The following is a 14,900-nucleotide window of genomic DNA, read 5'->3' as shown; positions in this document are numbered from 1 at the left end:
ACATTCCTTGAGTGCCTATGACGAATCCGCCCTTTAGTCATGGGACAGAGCACAAACACTGCTCTCCTTTTGTGTCTCATGGGAAGCATCCTTTCTTCCCGGAGCTCTATGACTTCCCTGTGAACATTTTCCATGGACACAACACTTCCTCGCTTATGGAAAAGGACTTGAGTTCAAGCTAGACCTTGAGCTCTACAAAGGTGGGTTTCTAAGCAGAATTTCCCACAAGGCTTTGATAATAGCAATTAACAGTAAAAGAACCATTTGGAGAGGATTCAGAGAAGTTTTATAGGAGAGCTTCCAGGGCCTTCAGGAACAAAGCTGACACCCGCTGCATGCCTCAGCATCTCCGCAGAACACACAAAGTAAAACAAATGACAAACGAACAAACAAAAAATCACCATCGTGACAAGGCTGGCCATTTTGGAACGTTTATATTGTATTTCTTCGTCCAGCCCAAACAAGTCCCAGAGCGTGCATCAGACCTTCTGAACATTCATAGCTTCCTTAGGCCAACTGTAGGTGTCTAGTGTGAAGGAGTCATAGTCTGGAGTGTAGATCAGAGATCTTACAAAAGCCTCCTTGTCCTCAGGCTCTGGGTAGCAGGAGGCCAGGTTGTGTTTATAAGCATAGTCGAGGACCTAGGAGAAACAGGTTTGAATGAAAAACTAGATCTATGGGAAAATCGGCCTTAAAAGCCTCTTCCTTGGCAGCCAGGGACAAAGAATATCCCCTAAAGGACTGGTCATGTTTCTCTTCAGTTGCCACCCATGACACCACCGGAAGGGGAGGATTAAAACTTTCTCCCTAGATAGCTTGCTTCTTTCCCAAGGGGCTAGTTGCCCCTCTCTCCAGAGCTCTGGAGACAGATTCATACCCAGTGCCTGGGCCAAGGTCAAAGAGGCCCAGCCCATTATTATCCCCGTTTCTAATTCTCTGCGGGTTTCCAGCCAATGATAAATTTGATGAGTTCTTCAGCTTATGGCCTGGGAAGCAAAATAGTGATCACCTTATTCTAGAGTGATGATGAGAATATAGTTAGTAACAGTCCGCCTGCAACCCATTCCCATGGAGACCGATGTGGTTGAATTGGATGATCATCTTGTGAGCAAATAGTGACCCCATGAAGGAAGAGGAATAGGTGAGCTGAACCGGGATCTGGATTGTTGGACTTCATAATTGCTTTGTAAGGGCGCCTGCACTGGACAACTCACGGGGGCTACTATAGTATCGCTGTGTGGTGTACTTTCTGAGACTGTTGGTTATTCTTACAGAAAAACACACACTAATGGAAAAAATATCATGTACCTATTATCCAGCTTGGATAATTATTGCTTGAAATTGGTCTTTATTATGTTTTCTCTGAAAACTCATTATCTTTGCATAGTCTGGAATGTTCTGTGAACCCGATCACCTCATCCTCCCTTAAAGAGAGAAAGGGGAAAAGTAACTCCCCACTCTGGCCAACAGGAGCTTTTCATCCCTGAAGTTTTGGGAGGGAGGAACTGCTGGGCTCTACAGAGAAGCAGCTAAGGTTGAGGGAAGTGAAGGCATTGGGTCACAGGGACGCCTCTGCTGATTGCCAGAGTGGGGACTCCAAAGCTTGAGTCCTTCCTATGATGTTGTGCAAGCTGGCCTTTTCCATAAATGAGGGGTTATGATTCATTAAAAGAAATTACACCCACATTCTGGTTCCCGAAACCGTGGCCTCTGATGACTTTCCTTCCTATGTTTGTGGGGGAAATGTGGGAGCTTTTCTAGAATGCCTGGGTGGGTGTTTAGAGCGGGACTCAGGCTGTTGAGCAGGCAAGAGTTTCCCACCTAGTCTGTGGGTTACATGCAGTGAGGCTCAAGGAGCACAGGTTTCCAGGGCTGCCGAGCCCTCCTGACGTGTAGGGGTGGGTGGAGCCACAACACCTGTGCTAGAGGGGTACAAGGGAGGACGCCCCTTACTTTGACTGCAATTCTCAGAGACACATCTCGGATGGTGTTGAGGGGTGGGTACAATCTCCCCTGGGACAGGTGCTGCTCAGAGACTTCTTGGGCAATATGCTAGAGAAAGAGAGAGAGAGAGAGAGAGAGAGAGAGAGAGAGAGAGAGAGAGAGAGAGATTGATTTTCCCAAAGCTTGCCCAGGTACTGTGACCTATGCCACACACAGCCCTAAGGAAGCTTAATGCTTAGGCTTAAACAAACACTTATTCTTTCTGTGCTAAGCCTGGCTGGAGTTTAAAACAGCACGAGGTTCCGTGAATTCTAGAAGGAAACCACTAAGACCAACATGGATAAGCTTGTGACCAGCAAACAAAGACTCTGTCTTCTGACAGATCACAGCCTGTTATATAGGAGTCTCTGGGCCCCCTTACTTACTTCTTAGGTCCTAGCCTCCTCCCACATCCTTAGTATCAATCTGGGTGGCCATCTTAGCAAAAAAAATTTCTTGCTTCAAGGTTCCATGAACCTTCCTTTCCTAGGCTTGCTTCTTGTCTGGGGTGAGTGGGTAGTAGATAAGAGAGGACGAATCCAGGGGTCACTGGGCCTAAGGACCTGGTGTTGAGCCACCAACCCTACTAGAAGCATCCTAGGGAGAAAAGCAGTGGTACCTCTGCCGTGAGGAGGAAGATTTCATCTGGGATGTGTCGGATCCCACCGGCAATGACGCCCAGGGCGACCCCAGGAAACACATAGGCATTGTTTCCCTGACCGGGAATGAAGGTCCTGCCATCTTCCAGAGTCACATTCTTAAAGGGACTTCCACTGGCAAAGATCCCTCGGCCCTGGACATAGGAAAAAAATCGGAAGTGGAACTTCAAGACAGGTTTGGGGCAGCCATGGCATTCTATTTTTATCTCTTAAATGTTGGACCCATACCCTCCCCTATGTGTCCAGAATGATGAGAACTTGATAAATACTCTGAGAACGCTTCATTTACTTGAACAGAAGGCTAAGCCTTGCCTCCCTTCAAGTTACTGAGAGAGGGGGCCATGGTGCTTCTTCCCCCAACATCTGGGAGGGCCAGCACGAGATAGTTGCCTCGGGAATAAAGAAACTCTGCTGGACAAAGCTCGGTTGTTTGGGGGAACCCTGAGCAGTCCAGTATCATGGAAGAGCTCTGGCTTTAGGGTTAGATGGAGACTTGAAGGTTAGTTCTATTTATTAGCTCGATGATCTTGGGAAAGCTGGCTCATCTTTCTAAACCTCAGCTTGCTCACGATGACGGGGCACCCTCTGTCACCCTCCTCGGGTTGTTGGTAGTAAGAGCTGCTACTCTCTCAGCTGGGGGCAGGAAGGACTCCCCGCTGACCTCAGTGACCCGGTAGCACTTCTCAGCTGTGCACTCAGCCTTGCTGGTGGGGTTGCTCAGGGCAAAGATGATAGGGCGCTCGTGGAAGGAGGCCATGTCCCTCAGAATCTGCTCCGTGAAGGCTCCTGCGACGGCAGCGACACCTACAGGGAAAACGGGGGCAGCGGAGAATGCCTACTCCGTACGAACAGCTCATTTCCCCTCTTGTGGCACTGGTGAGGGAACTAGGTACCCCATGGCAGACTTGGGAATCCTAGGGATAGAATCTGCTGTTGGGGATGAGGGAATCCTGTTGCTTGAGCTAGCTAAGACCTCTTGTTCGTTTCCGGGAGACCACTGGTCCATTTCCGGTCTCCGATCTTGAAGGTGCACCTGAATGCCATTCCCGAATCTGCGCCCTCATTTCTATGGTTTCTACACAGCAGTCACCCAATAAGTTTATGGCATTGAACCAGGCATGGGATAGGGGAGACAGCTGTGCTTCTGTAGGTGGTTTGTGACTCTTCACTGAGTCTCAGACTATCTATCTGCAAGTGGAGAGGGTTAGCTGGGCTGGGTGGCAGGACTTCTTCTTCCTACCTATAATTGCTGTGGGCTTCACCAGCCTCACTACCTCCTCCAGCGAGTTGACTTCAGGATGGTCTTGGGCAAACATCTCCTTCTCATGGTTCAGGTGGCTCCTACCCTGTAGGAAAAGAAGGAAGATGGAGTAGCAGTGGCGTTGTGGGCCTTCCGAGCAGAGCCTTGATGTGTTAGAATTCAGACAGCGTTTCTGATTGAGCCTTGTGTTTTGATCTGAGCCTTCAGAATAGTGAGGTCCAGACCCTTTATCAGATTTCTTAGTAGAACCTAAGGGAATGCATACATGTGTTTCTTCCTTCCTTCTTCCTTCTTTTTTTTTTCTTAAAAATGTATTTTTATTTTAATTGTGTGGGTATTTTGCTGCTTGTATTTGTGTTCCGCATGCGTGCAGGGTCTCTGGAGGCTAAGGAGGGTACCAGGTTCCTTGTAACTGAAGGTACAAACAGTTGTTAGCCACCATGTGTGTGCTGGGAATCAAATCAAATCTGGGTCCCCCAAAAGAGCAAACAAGTGTTCTTAACTTCTGAGCCATCTTCTGAGCCACATGGAAGAATACATAAGTATTTATTTATTTATAATAAATTATTAAAAATAAAATATTTAAATATTTAGAATAAAAATGATCAATAAATCTTTTATTTTTAATTTTGTTTGTAGCTACTGGGGGTCATGGGTTACAGGGACAGTATAGAAAGACTCTTAGATTCCTTAGCCTCACTGAACATGCTGGTCATATGAAGTGCAGCCTACAGGTTTGCAGAAGGACAGGGCCTGGAGACTTTCAGTACCAGAAAGCTAATGTGAATGGATTTAACAGGATCCATTAGTCCTGGAGTGTCCCTGAGCTGAGTCTAGGATCGGCTGATCATGCCAACCGTGCTTGAGAAGCTCCAGATTTCTTTCCATCTCTTCGAACAGGAGCCCAGGGATGACAGCTTGGCATCAGTGTTGGTAAATGGGTGCACTCATTTTGACGGCTCCAGCTGGCCTCGGGAGTGCCAGAGGGAAGATGCCAAGCCTACAGTTCCTTGACTAGAAGTCAGCTCAATAGAGTGGATCAAATGATGTTGGAAAAAGCACAAGTGAACAGAAGAGTCACCAATGTCTGGTAACCTGCTCAGAGACTGTTCCCTGGATTGATGGGGGGATGGGAAGATGCATACCAGGCCCACGACCCTGTCCACAGTGCTCTGGCTGTGCAAGGTTGTGGAAGAGAGTGAGCCTGTGTCTTTTGGAGGACTATGATTCAATTTGGCTGAGGTAAACTGAGGGTAGGAAGTGGTAGGAGAGAAGGAGGCTGGAAGGGTATTCAGGTACACAAACAGGCACACACTCCTCATAATACCCCCCCCCATACATACACACCATCAAAACTTTTCGGATAACAGCAATTAGAGCTTTTGCTTTAGAATTTCCTTTTTGCTTTTCATCCTGTCTTAGAATTCTGTCCCTTGGAGAGCCCTTCCTTCCTTCCTTCCTTCCTTCCTTCCTTCCTTCCTTCCTTCCTTCCTTCCTTCCTTCCTTCCTTCCTCCTTCCTTCCTCCCTCCCTCCCTCCCTTCCTCCTTACCCTCTCTCTCCCTCTTTCCCTCCCTCCCTTCCTCCTCCTCTTCTTCTTTTTCTGAGACAGGGTTTCTCTGTGTAGCTCTTACTGTCCTGAAACTTGGTAGACCAGAATGACTCAAACTCACAGATCCACCTATTTCTGCTTCCCCAGTGCTAGGATTAAAAGCGTGCACCACAGTGCCTGGCTAGAGGCCTCTTTAGGTTTAGTTCTTGGCAGCTCTATGTGCCAGGAATCTCTAGTTTTTTTTTTCTTTCGAGACAGGGTTTCTCTGTGGCTTTGGAGCCTGTCCTGGAACTAGCTCTTGTAGACCAGGCTGGCCTCAAACTCACAGAGATCCGCCTGCCTCTGCCTCCTGAGTGCTGGGATTCAAGGTGTGCACCACCAGGACCCAGCAAAACCTCTAGGTTTTCAGACTTGAACAATAAATACCTTGACAATCAGGCCCCTGGAGTCCACCATCCAGATCTTCCTTATGGCTTCTGCCTTGGGCACACCTTCCTTTTCCAGGGCCATAACCAGGAGGTGGGCGATGCCCATGGCTGCCTAGGAAGTACCATAAGGATGAGATTTAAGCTCAAAGCACATAGTTATTCAGCATACACCAGATGTTTCACCCAAATGAGCCCTTCTTTTCCTTAGCCCCACAAATCCTAGGAAGCCCAGTTGAATCTTTCCTTTGAGAAACTCAAATATTGAGACTCAAAACGCTGCAACGATCAGAACACACTCATGTGGCTTCCTCTGGCTGGAACCCCAGACCATCTCTCTGCAGAAACACTCCCACACCTGTTCCTCTTCTCAGGATAGCCGCTGGAGAGTTCTCCTGGCGGTACTTACCTCCCCAGCACCTTGGAAAACAAACACATGATTGGAGAGCCTGTTCTTGGTGATTCTCAGAGCGGCCAGGATCCCTGCCACGGCTACAGAGGCTGTGCCTGCAACAGAGTGGACCGAATCAGCTTGTGGCCCCGAGCCCTCAAACCCACAAGTAAAGACTTGGCAGAGTTCGAGAAAAGCAGCTTTTCTTAACTCTTAAAGAAATCATATCTCTGCCAGGTGGTGGTGGCGTGCACCTTTATCCCAGCACTCAGGAGGCAGAGGCAGGCAGATTTCTGAGTTTGAGTTCAGCCTGGATTAGAGCAAGTTCCAGGACAGCCAGGGCTACACAGAAAAACCCTGTGTTAAAAACAAAAGCTAAACCAAACCAACCAAACAACTCCCCCCCGACAAATAACCCCCAAAACAAAAACCAAAACAAACTAAAACAACAAAAACTAAAATTATATCTGGCTCAGAGGTTAAGAGCACTGACTGCTCTTTCAGAGGACACTTCCCAGCACCCACACGGCAGCTCACAACTGTCTGTAACTCCCGTTCCAGGAGACCTGATACCTTCACAAGGACATCCATGCAGGTTAAACACCAAAGCACATGAAATAAAATAAGAAAAATGTTTAAAAAAATTAAAAAAAGCAATGTCTGCAGGTAGGACGATTCAGGACAAACTGATGCCATCTCCTCCCTTCTACTGTTAACAACAGTCTGAAAAATAGTCCCCGGCCTTGCTACTTGTCCATGGGAGACAACCAGCTAGCCAGGTGCTGTTACTGCTATTATATGGCGGGATATTCAATCACACCGTGAACTGAAAGTTTGTATCTGTACTAAATAAAAAAACAAAACAAAACAAAAAAACAACCTTTGGTCAGGAAGCAGAGCCAGCAACTAGTGCACAGAAAGAAATCATAGAGAGAAAGGAGTCTGGCTGGAAGATGGATAGAGAGACGCACAGGAAGTAGTAGGGAGGGACTTTGAGTGTGATGGTCGTTTTGGTTTGGCAGTGCAGAAGAACTCTCTTTCTGCCACTCAGGAAAAAAGGGAAGGTCAGCTAGTTGCTCCTCCACCTCTTCGGGCTAGCCGGTTCTTCACCCCAACTTCGGACTCCCAAGTCTTTATTGGTAAATAGAACAATAGAGATTTAGTTTAAAACTACATTTGGTGGCCGCTGCAGGAGGTGGATATACGAGACCCATCAGGCTGCTACCAGAGAAGCGGACCAGTAACTGGGAGCCGCAATAACTGGCTGAAACAGCAGTAGATTCAGGTGCAGCTGCCGTGTTAGCAGGAAAAAAAACATTTTTATTAACAGACGAAGCCACGGGATAAAGGTAATTAATAGATGCCAAAAAAAAAAAAAAAGAAAGAAAAGAAAAAAAGAAAGCATGGGGAGTGGATAAAATTCTGAGTGACTGTGTATTGTTGATAGGGGCACAGCCATGCCAGGGACCCCAATACCTTAGTCCCATGGGAACGGCCAAAGCCTTTCTTAGTCTGTGGGAATACTGAGTGACTGGGAGGGTACCGAAGGCACCTACTGAGGCTTCCTACCCCAGATGTTTACAGCTGGAGACTCCTCTCTCCTACAGACATGAGCTAACCCCTCCTCCTGTGCCATGACAGGCAGGCAGAGTCCCATTTATTGCGTCGTCCTGGTGTCCTCCATCAGAGGGAGCATGGTGAACCCCACCCTAGCTTCTCTATGTGTGTGTCTGTTATTCCCTCCGTGTCTTTCGTTTCTTCATGACTGTTGTCATCCTTGTCAGGTTTCCCGGACTAAGTCACGCAGGATGCGACACCCGTAGAATTATTCATTGAAGGGATAAAGACATTTAAAAGTCAGGCATGACGGGACCATGAGACGCCAAGTGATTGTGTGTCGTGAGGTTCCCATCTTACCCACCGCATCATAAGATTGCACGTGGCAAGAACATGCAACCTGGGATCCGACTCCGCAAATGATGCACTGTATCCTTTCTTCCACAGCCAGAACACATGTGCCTCCCACAACCCCACCAGATAACCCGCAGAGTTTATGCTTCCCGTGACTTCAAGTTTGTGCCCTGCCTGGTTAGAGATGACCTTCCATTAGGAATCACAGCAGGCTGCTATTGGATTGGGGATTGGGACCGCCACCTGTGTTTTTCTCGGCACTGACCGAGGAACCGAAGAGGACTCATTTGTCTGGCTGTAGGGGTTGATTCTGATAACCAAGAGGAAGATAACCACCAGGAGGAACATGGCTGGAGCTGGGGCATCCTCGGGGGGTATCGATAGTCCCATGCATGCTAGTAAATGTTAAAGGATGTGAAATCTAAAGACAGGCAGGACTGTTGGTGCTCCAGGACCTGCAGAAATGCAGCGATAGGCCACTCTACTGGGTGAGGAACCCTGGCCAGACAAAGTCCTGTCTGAGGACAAGAAAACATGGAATGGCTGAGGAAGAAATTCTGAGCACCACGTGACATTATACGGAAGGAAAATATCAGCTCAGAACCTCCAAGACCAAGTTCTCAGCACAAAGAAGATGTAGGGCAGGGAATAAGAGACAAAGGCAGGAAGAGGAGGACAGGGGAGAGCGGGGAGGGAAAAAGAGAAAGGGGGCAGCGAGATTTGTCCAGGAGGGACAAATGACGGCCTCTGGATAGAGAGGCGGCAGATGCGGCACACTGGAAAATGATGGTTTGTAAAGGCAAACTGAGGTGTTTAATTTTAACTGGGCATGTTAATTAGGTGAGCCAGGGGGAGCTTTCTGATTGCTGGACTTCAATACTTTGATAGCTGGACCTTCGCAGTCAGCCTCGGGGGGGTTGGGGGGAAAGTGGCCAAATAAGGGAACAGATCTTGGTAGCTAGTTTTAGGAATGTAATCTTGGTTTTTAGCAAGGCAGAGGGAATGGCAGAGACGGGCAAGGCCTGCCAGAGCCATGTTTACCCTGCTCAAGTTGGCCAAAGCCCCTTCATTATGACTGGCTAAAGAAACTATCAAGCAGCCATGGAAACTTCTTTCTTGGTTATATCACAATAGACAATGGGAGACATTGGCTAATTCTTTTTCTCCCTTGATCATTTAATAACTTTTTGGAAGCTAATTCTATACTTCAGTCTTGAAGGGGCAAGGTTTTTAACCGTGACTGTGTTTGAAGAGCAAGTGAATTCTTTCCAGCGATGGTTAGTGTAACTCTTGCAAATAACCAATGACTTCAAGACTTGTTTCTTCTCATTTTGGGCAGAAGGCGAGACTGTCTTCACTTGTCGGAGATAGTTCGCTTTCGTTAGAGTTGCTTTTGCCATCTGCAAGTCCAAAGGTGTGGAAATAGGCGCAAGGACGCTGAGTCGGCAAGAGAGTGGACTCTACCAATTAACACATAGTTCCTGAGCTTACACTGAAGAGCAAAAAACCAACAGGGCTCTGTGCCGGGATCTGCCAAAAGGGGGCACTAGAGAGCAACAGAACGGCTCCAGGAGGAGAAAGGAGCACCATATCCAGCATTGTCTCAGTCTTTTAGAAACACAGGTAAACTGTAGGACATTTAATAACATTTGAATAATAATAATAATAATTTGTATGGTCTTATCCTATGAAACATTAGCATAGTCTAAAAAGTGTCATTTATTTGATAACGAGATTTAAAAGACCCAGAGTTTAGCTTTTGCCGCCAGACAATCCCAGACTTGATTCTTCCCTTCCACAGTGGCCACGAACCCCGTCTGCAATTCATACATTGCTGAGCTCACAGCGCGTGCGCACCAGCCAGCTGCCCCCTTCTCTGTTGTTCCTCAGCCCCAGAGGGTGGTAGCAGAGTCTTATTGTCTCTTCTGCGGTTCAGTTCTCACAATTAACACTTTTTATACTGAGTGTTCTTGGTCCCGGTCTCTGGTACAGACCCTGACTTATACTGAGGGCTCACAGCCAAACTACATTCACAGGGTCAACACTAATGCAGTCACAGGAAAGGAAGCTAAGGTGGCATTGTTTATGGTTTGCTCCATTTTCCCCAGTTAGAAAACAATAACAACAAAAAACCCCATGCTGTCCGTGACTGCTGGTGAAACAAAGAAAAGTTGGGAGGTTTCAGTGTTCTTTTCAATATAAAGAACAATTTTTTTTTTTTTTTAAGAAAACGGTTTCCCAACCTACCTCAAGACTCAGCAATACCACTTTTGGGTATATACTCAAAGGTTGCTCAAATCATACCACAAGGACATTCATAGCAGCACTGTTTGTCATAGCCAAAACTTGGAAACAACCTAAATGTCCCTCGACTGAAGAATGGATAAGGAAAATGTGGTATGTTTACACAGCAGCAAAAAATAATGACATCTTGAAATTTGCAGGCAAATGAATGGATCTAGAAAACATCATATTGAGTAAGGTAACTCAGACTCAGAAAGATAATTATCATATGTATTCACTCATACGTGGTTTTTAGACATAACGCAAAGAAAACCAGCCTACAAATCACAACCCCAGAGAACCTAGACAACAATGAGGACCCTAAGAGAGACGTACATGGATGTAATCTACATACATGGGAAGTAGAAAAAGACAAGATCTCCTGGGTAAATTGGGAGCATGGGGACCTTGGGAGAGGGCAGAAGGGGAGGGAAGATGAAAGGAGGGGAGTGGAGAAAAATATATAGCTCAATAAAAACAATTTTAAAAAAAGAAAACGGTTTCTTCCTTTATAAATCTATAAATCTAGAGCATAAGATATTTTTGTCCTTCGACCTTATTATTCTATTTTTGGAAATTGATGGATGGGAAACTCTGAAATATGTATAGCAGAGCACTTAGGACAGTGTTGTTTGTTATACAAAGTGGTGGAAAAATGGCTGAGTAAATCAGCTAGGATAGTCATGCAGGAGAATACTTCAGCCACTGAAAATGGCTACTGTGGGGACTGCAGATAAGGTTCAGACTGGAAAGTGTTTGTGGCTCAGGCATGAGGACCTGAATTTGGGTCCCCAGCACCCATGCGTAGGCTGGGCATGGTGATAGGTGTAACCACAGACTGGAGTCAGGAGGATCCCAGAGGCCCACTCTCCAGCCATGGTAAGCATGGCACTGTGTCTCAAAGAATGAGGTGGGCATCTCAGAGAAGCAGACCCAACCTCTGTTCATATACTTGCGTGAATGGGAGCACACACCTGCACAGAACTCATGCACACATTTTTATTAAAATTTTTTACGATGGTTTCATAGCAACCCAGGGCACGCTCTCAGGAAGTAGCTAACATCGGTATGGATATCTAAAGCCCTCTGGATTTATGTGTGTTCATTCAGGGCTGACAAGCATGGCAGGACAGCTTCTCCCACTGAGGCATCCATCAGCTCTGTCATTGGAATCAGTTTCTGCTCCTCAGAACGCTTTCTGCTCTCAGGGAGGCCATTTGCAAATCATTCACCAGTAGATGGCGCCAAAGATATTTTATGGTAGATGTTTCTTGGGCTAGACAGTCTTCGAGGGCTTTTCTCTGTCTGGCTATCAAGTATCTTTTGAGGTTAGAACCCGAGGGCTGAACAACTGAATTTATCTTCATCACGGAGAGCTGGATGGAGGCTGAATCTGGTCTCCCATAATTGCATGGAGGAGGATACCGACCTCTGCGGGGTACTGAAGGGAGGGTGGATTGGTCTAGGGTCCAGCAGAAAAGCCTTCGGAAGGGTTGGTGTGGTCCACAGCCAACAGCCTTTCCTGGGTAGCCGGAGGCAGCAGAAAAGGCCATGCGGGCTTTGTGGGAGAGAACTGTGGGGGGTATGGTAAAGTGGAGGCTGATGGATGAGAACTTTGGCAGGAGACATCAGTGTTCAGCTGAACGGGGTCAGGACGAAAACCGGCGGCGAGTCTCATAGATTTCACTGCACACCGCAATGAAACAGAACAAAGGCCGCTAACTGCCATTTATTTACTACACCTTTGCTGTGTGTTGTGAGGTATGTGTGTGTGTGATGGGGAAATGCATGTGTGATACATGCATGTAAGGCCAGTGGAGGGTTTCAGGTCTTTTCCTCTGTTGCTGTCAACCTTTCTTCTTCGGGACAGGAAGCCAGAAGCGCACTGTTTAATCCAGGCTGATCAACCGCAAACTCCCAGAGTCTGCCTGTCTCTGACTCCCACCCCCAGTGTTGGGGTTAAAGAAAAGAGCAGTCACACCTGGCTTTTTGTGTGTGACTTGGCCTTGGAGATTCGAACTCAGGTCTTCAGACTGGCACAGCAAATGAACCTCCTCCAAGCTCTGTCAATTAGTCTTATGGTAAACTTGGCGGTGTGCCTTTGCCCACGTAATCTTTATTAAAACGCCATGGAGGAGGTGAGGTATTCTTGTGTTTCCTCTATGGAGGTTTTTAGTTTTAAACTTCCTCTCGGTACAGGGAGGCTCAGAGGAAACAGATGCAGCCAGAAGTTGAACGGATTACGTACGCAGGACTTCACTTCAACGGGTGAAGAAGGATGAAACGTTCCAAGATGTTGTGCATCTTCCCAGCAGGTCTCCAAACCCTCTGCACCCTTTGCCACCCCTGCAGAAGCTGCGGAGGTCCTTTCTGCTCCTAGTCAAAGCTACCTCCATGTGCCCTGGGATCTCCTTCTCATGGACCTGCCAAGTTTTTCTCCCATTCTTACCTCTGTTCTTCGTCCTCAGTTTCCCTCTCTCTTCTGGGTCATCCCCATCAATGAATAAACACACTGTGAAACTTTTATAAGAAAAAGAGTCTTGCCTGTATAGGCCCAACCCTACTCCTTTCTGCCTTCTATAGTCAAACCCTTCAAAGAGTCCAACGTGACCACTGCCTCCATTTATTTTCTTCTCTGTCTCGGGGGAATCCAGTTGACCCAAGGGACCGGTCCACTTCTTGTCGAGGTCACTGAACAGTTCCACCTTGCCAAGCCCGGCAGCCAGTTCTCAGTTTCCTGTCCTTTAGCCTCTCAGCCATACTTGGCACCGCGGCCCGCTGCTGCTCGGGAGAACTCTTCCTGAATATGGCTCCCAGAACCAGACATCTACGGGCCGTCTACTTCAGCTGCCTCTCCATGGTCACCCTTCTGGGACCCACTCTGGAGGCCTCGCTCTAGGGGGGCAAGGTATCTTAAATTCCAGATCAGAACTCAAGGCAGAAAGCAGCAAGTCTTAATTATAAAAAGGGATCTTGGCAAATCAAGTTATTGTCTCCACCGCTAACTCCCGTTGCTGGGTGAGGCAAGGGTTAGTTCTTGGGCGGTGTGCCGGAATTTTAAAATGGAGGGGAGGAAAACTGCTTAGAGTTTTGGAGGTAATCACCCCAAGAAGTCTGAGAGCCTAGGGCTGTGGGAGAACGTGGCTCGTGCCCACAAGTGATGTGAGCTGGTTGTTCCCATTCGTGATGAAAGACAAACTTTCTTCTTCGGTGGGAATGTTTCATAATTACACTTCCTGCAAACAGAATACTTGAGGCTGTAGGTTTAGCAAATGACAAAAAGGGACAAGCTGCGAATATTCCTTTAAACAGTCCCGTTTGACCGAGTTGGACCAGTTTCTCTGAACAGATTTTGGGAGGAAAGGGTGACAGTGTCAGTAACTGGCAGCCAGAAGGATGGGGAGGGGTGGGCTGGGTCAAGGGCTGGTTGAGGTGGTTGTGGATCCTGGGTCTCAGGACTGGATGGCTTCAACAAAGCTAGGCAGACTTTTGCCTGCTCCACTGCAACTCCCTTCCCAGGGCAGCCAGACGCTGTCTTTGTTCACTACTCATTCACAGGCTTCAAGGGCTGACCTGGGGCCATCGAAAGCAGCAGACAGAGCAACTTTTCTCTAGGAGCTGCCAGGACCACTTCAGCAGAGGCCGAGTCCTCTTTCCAGTCCCCTGGCAAGACCTTTGAGACTGCTTCAACATGGCCGTGTCATAAAAGACTTTTCTAGAGCCCCAGGGTGCTCTAGAGTGCAGAAATTAAACTGTGGGATGTAACATCAGCGGTCAAGAGTTTCTGAACGCGCAGTAACAAAAAGCTAGTTTCTAAGCCGAGCACATGGCAGGTCTGAGGTGATCTGGCAGGGCTCGGCTCTGTTGCATTGTGGGGCTCATCTGCAGCCCTGGTTCTGAACATACAACATGCTTGCTTAGCACTGCATGCGTGATACTAGCATGTAACACCAAGCAAGTTTGCCTGAGCTGCCCTGGCTTGGGCTTGAGCCTGGTGTTTGTTGCAAATTACTGTCTCTGCTGTATCCACAAAGTTTTCTGCTCTTATAGATAAATATGGTTTAATTATGGAAGAAAAGATATAATATTTTTATACTGCCATTTCTCAGGTTATAAATACTAAATATGTGCATCTTTGGGTTGTTTTATGTTAGAATGAACGTTTTCCAAATTGCTCTTTGTGTGGTTGCCTTTAGCTTTATAAATCTTTGTTCAGTGAATTTGGGCTTGAGAGTAAGAGAGAATTTCCAACAGTTTCTGACCCAGCCCTAGACACGCTTCCGCTGCTTTGTGCTACATCTGTACATGAAGTGGTGTTCTCAGCATTGATGGCTTTAAAATGAAAATACTTCAACGCCAAAAAATGTTGAAGCTGGCTTATATCCTGCAGTGTCAAATGTTCGCTTGTGATTTGATTTTTACCTTTTTATTTGATTT

General features: G+C 47.2%; 1 protein-coding gene across 3 annotated transcripts in view; it reads right to left on the bottom strand.

The window, feature by feature from the left end:
- Nucleotides 1-269: 269 nt before the first annotated feature.
- The window catches only part of Me3 (malic enzyme 3), a 178,697-nt gene continuing 164,066 nt past the window's right edge, over nucleotides 270-14,900 (bottom strand). For 2 of the 3 annotated variants that reach the window (XM_085682983.2, XM_048435135.3), the window contains exons 9-15: nucleotides 6,288-6,385; nucleotides 5,880-5,993; nucleotides 3,883-3,988; nucleotides 3,304-3,446; nucleotides 2,603-2,776; nucleotides 1,954-2,052; nucleotides 270-641 (exon numbers count right to left, since the gene is read on the bottom strand). In XM_085682983.2, the coding sequence (XP_085539109.2) occupies nucleotides 480-641; nucleotides 1,954-2,052; nucleotides 2,603-2,776; nucleotides 3,304-3,446; nucleotides 3,883-3,988; nucleotides 5,880-5,993; nucleotides 6,288-6,385 (896 nt within the window). In that variant the 3' untranslated portion in view covers nucleotides 270-479. The remainder of the gene's footprint in view (nucleotides 642-1,953; nucleotides 2,053-2,602; nucleotides 2,777-3,303; nucleotides 3,447-3,882; nucleotides 3,989-5,879; nucleotides 5,994-6,287; nucleotides 6,386-14,900) is intronic. The other variant, XM_087901562.1, reaches the window with a different exon arrangement.

This window comes from Myodes glareolus, chromosome 24 (genome assembly GCF_982192425.1).
Source record: "Myodes glareolus chromosome 24, mMyoGla1.1, whole genome shotgun sequence".
Classification (NCBI taxonomy): domain Eukaryota; kingdom Metazoa; phylum Chordata; class Mammalia; order Rodentia; family Cricetidae; genus Myodes; species Myodes glareolus.
The sequence above is the reverse complement of the archived record's forward strand: the minus strand, read 5'-3'. Positions and strand labels throughout refer to the sequence as shown.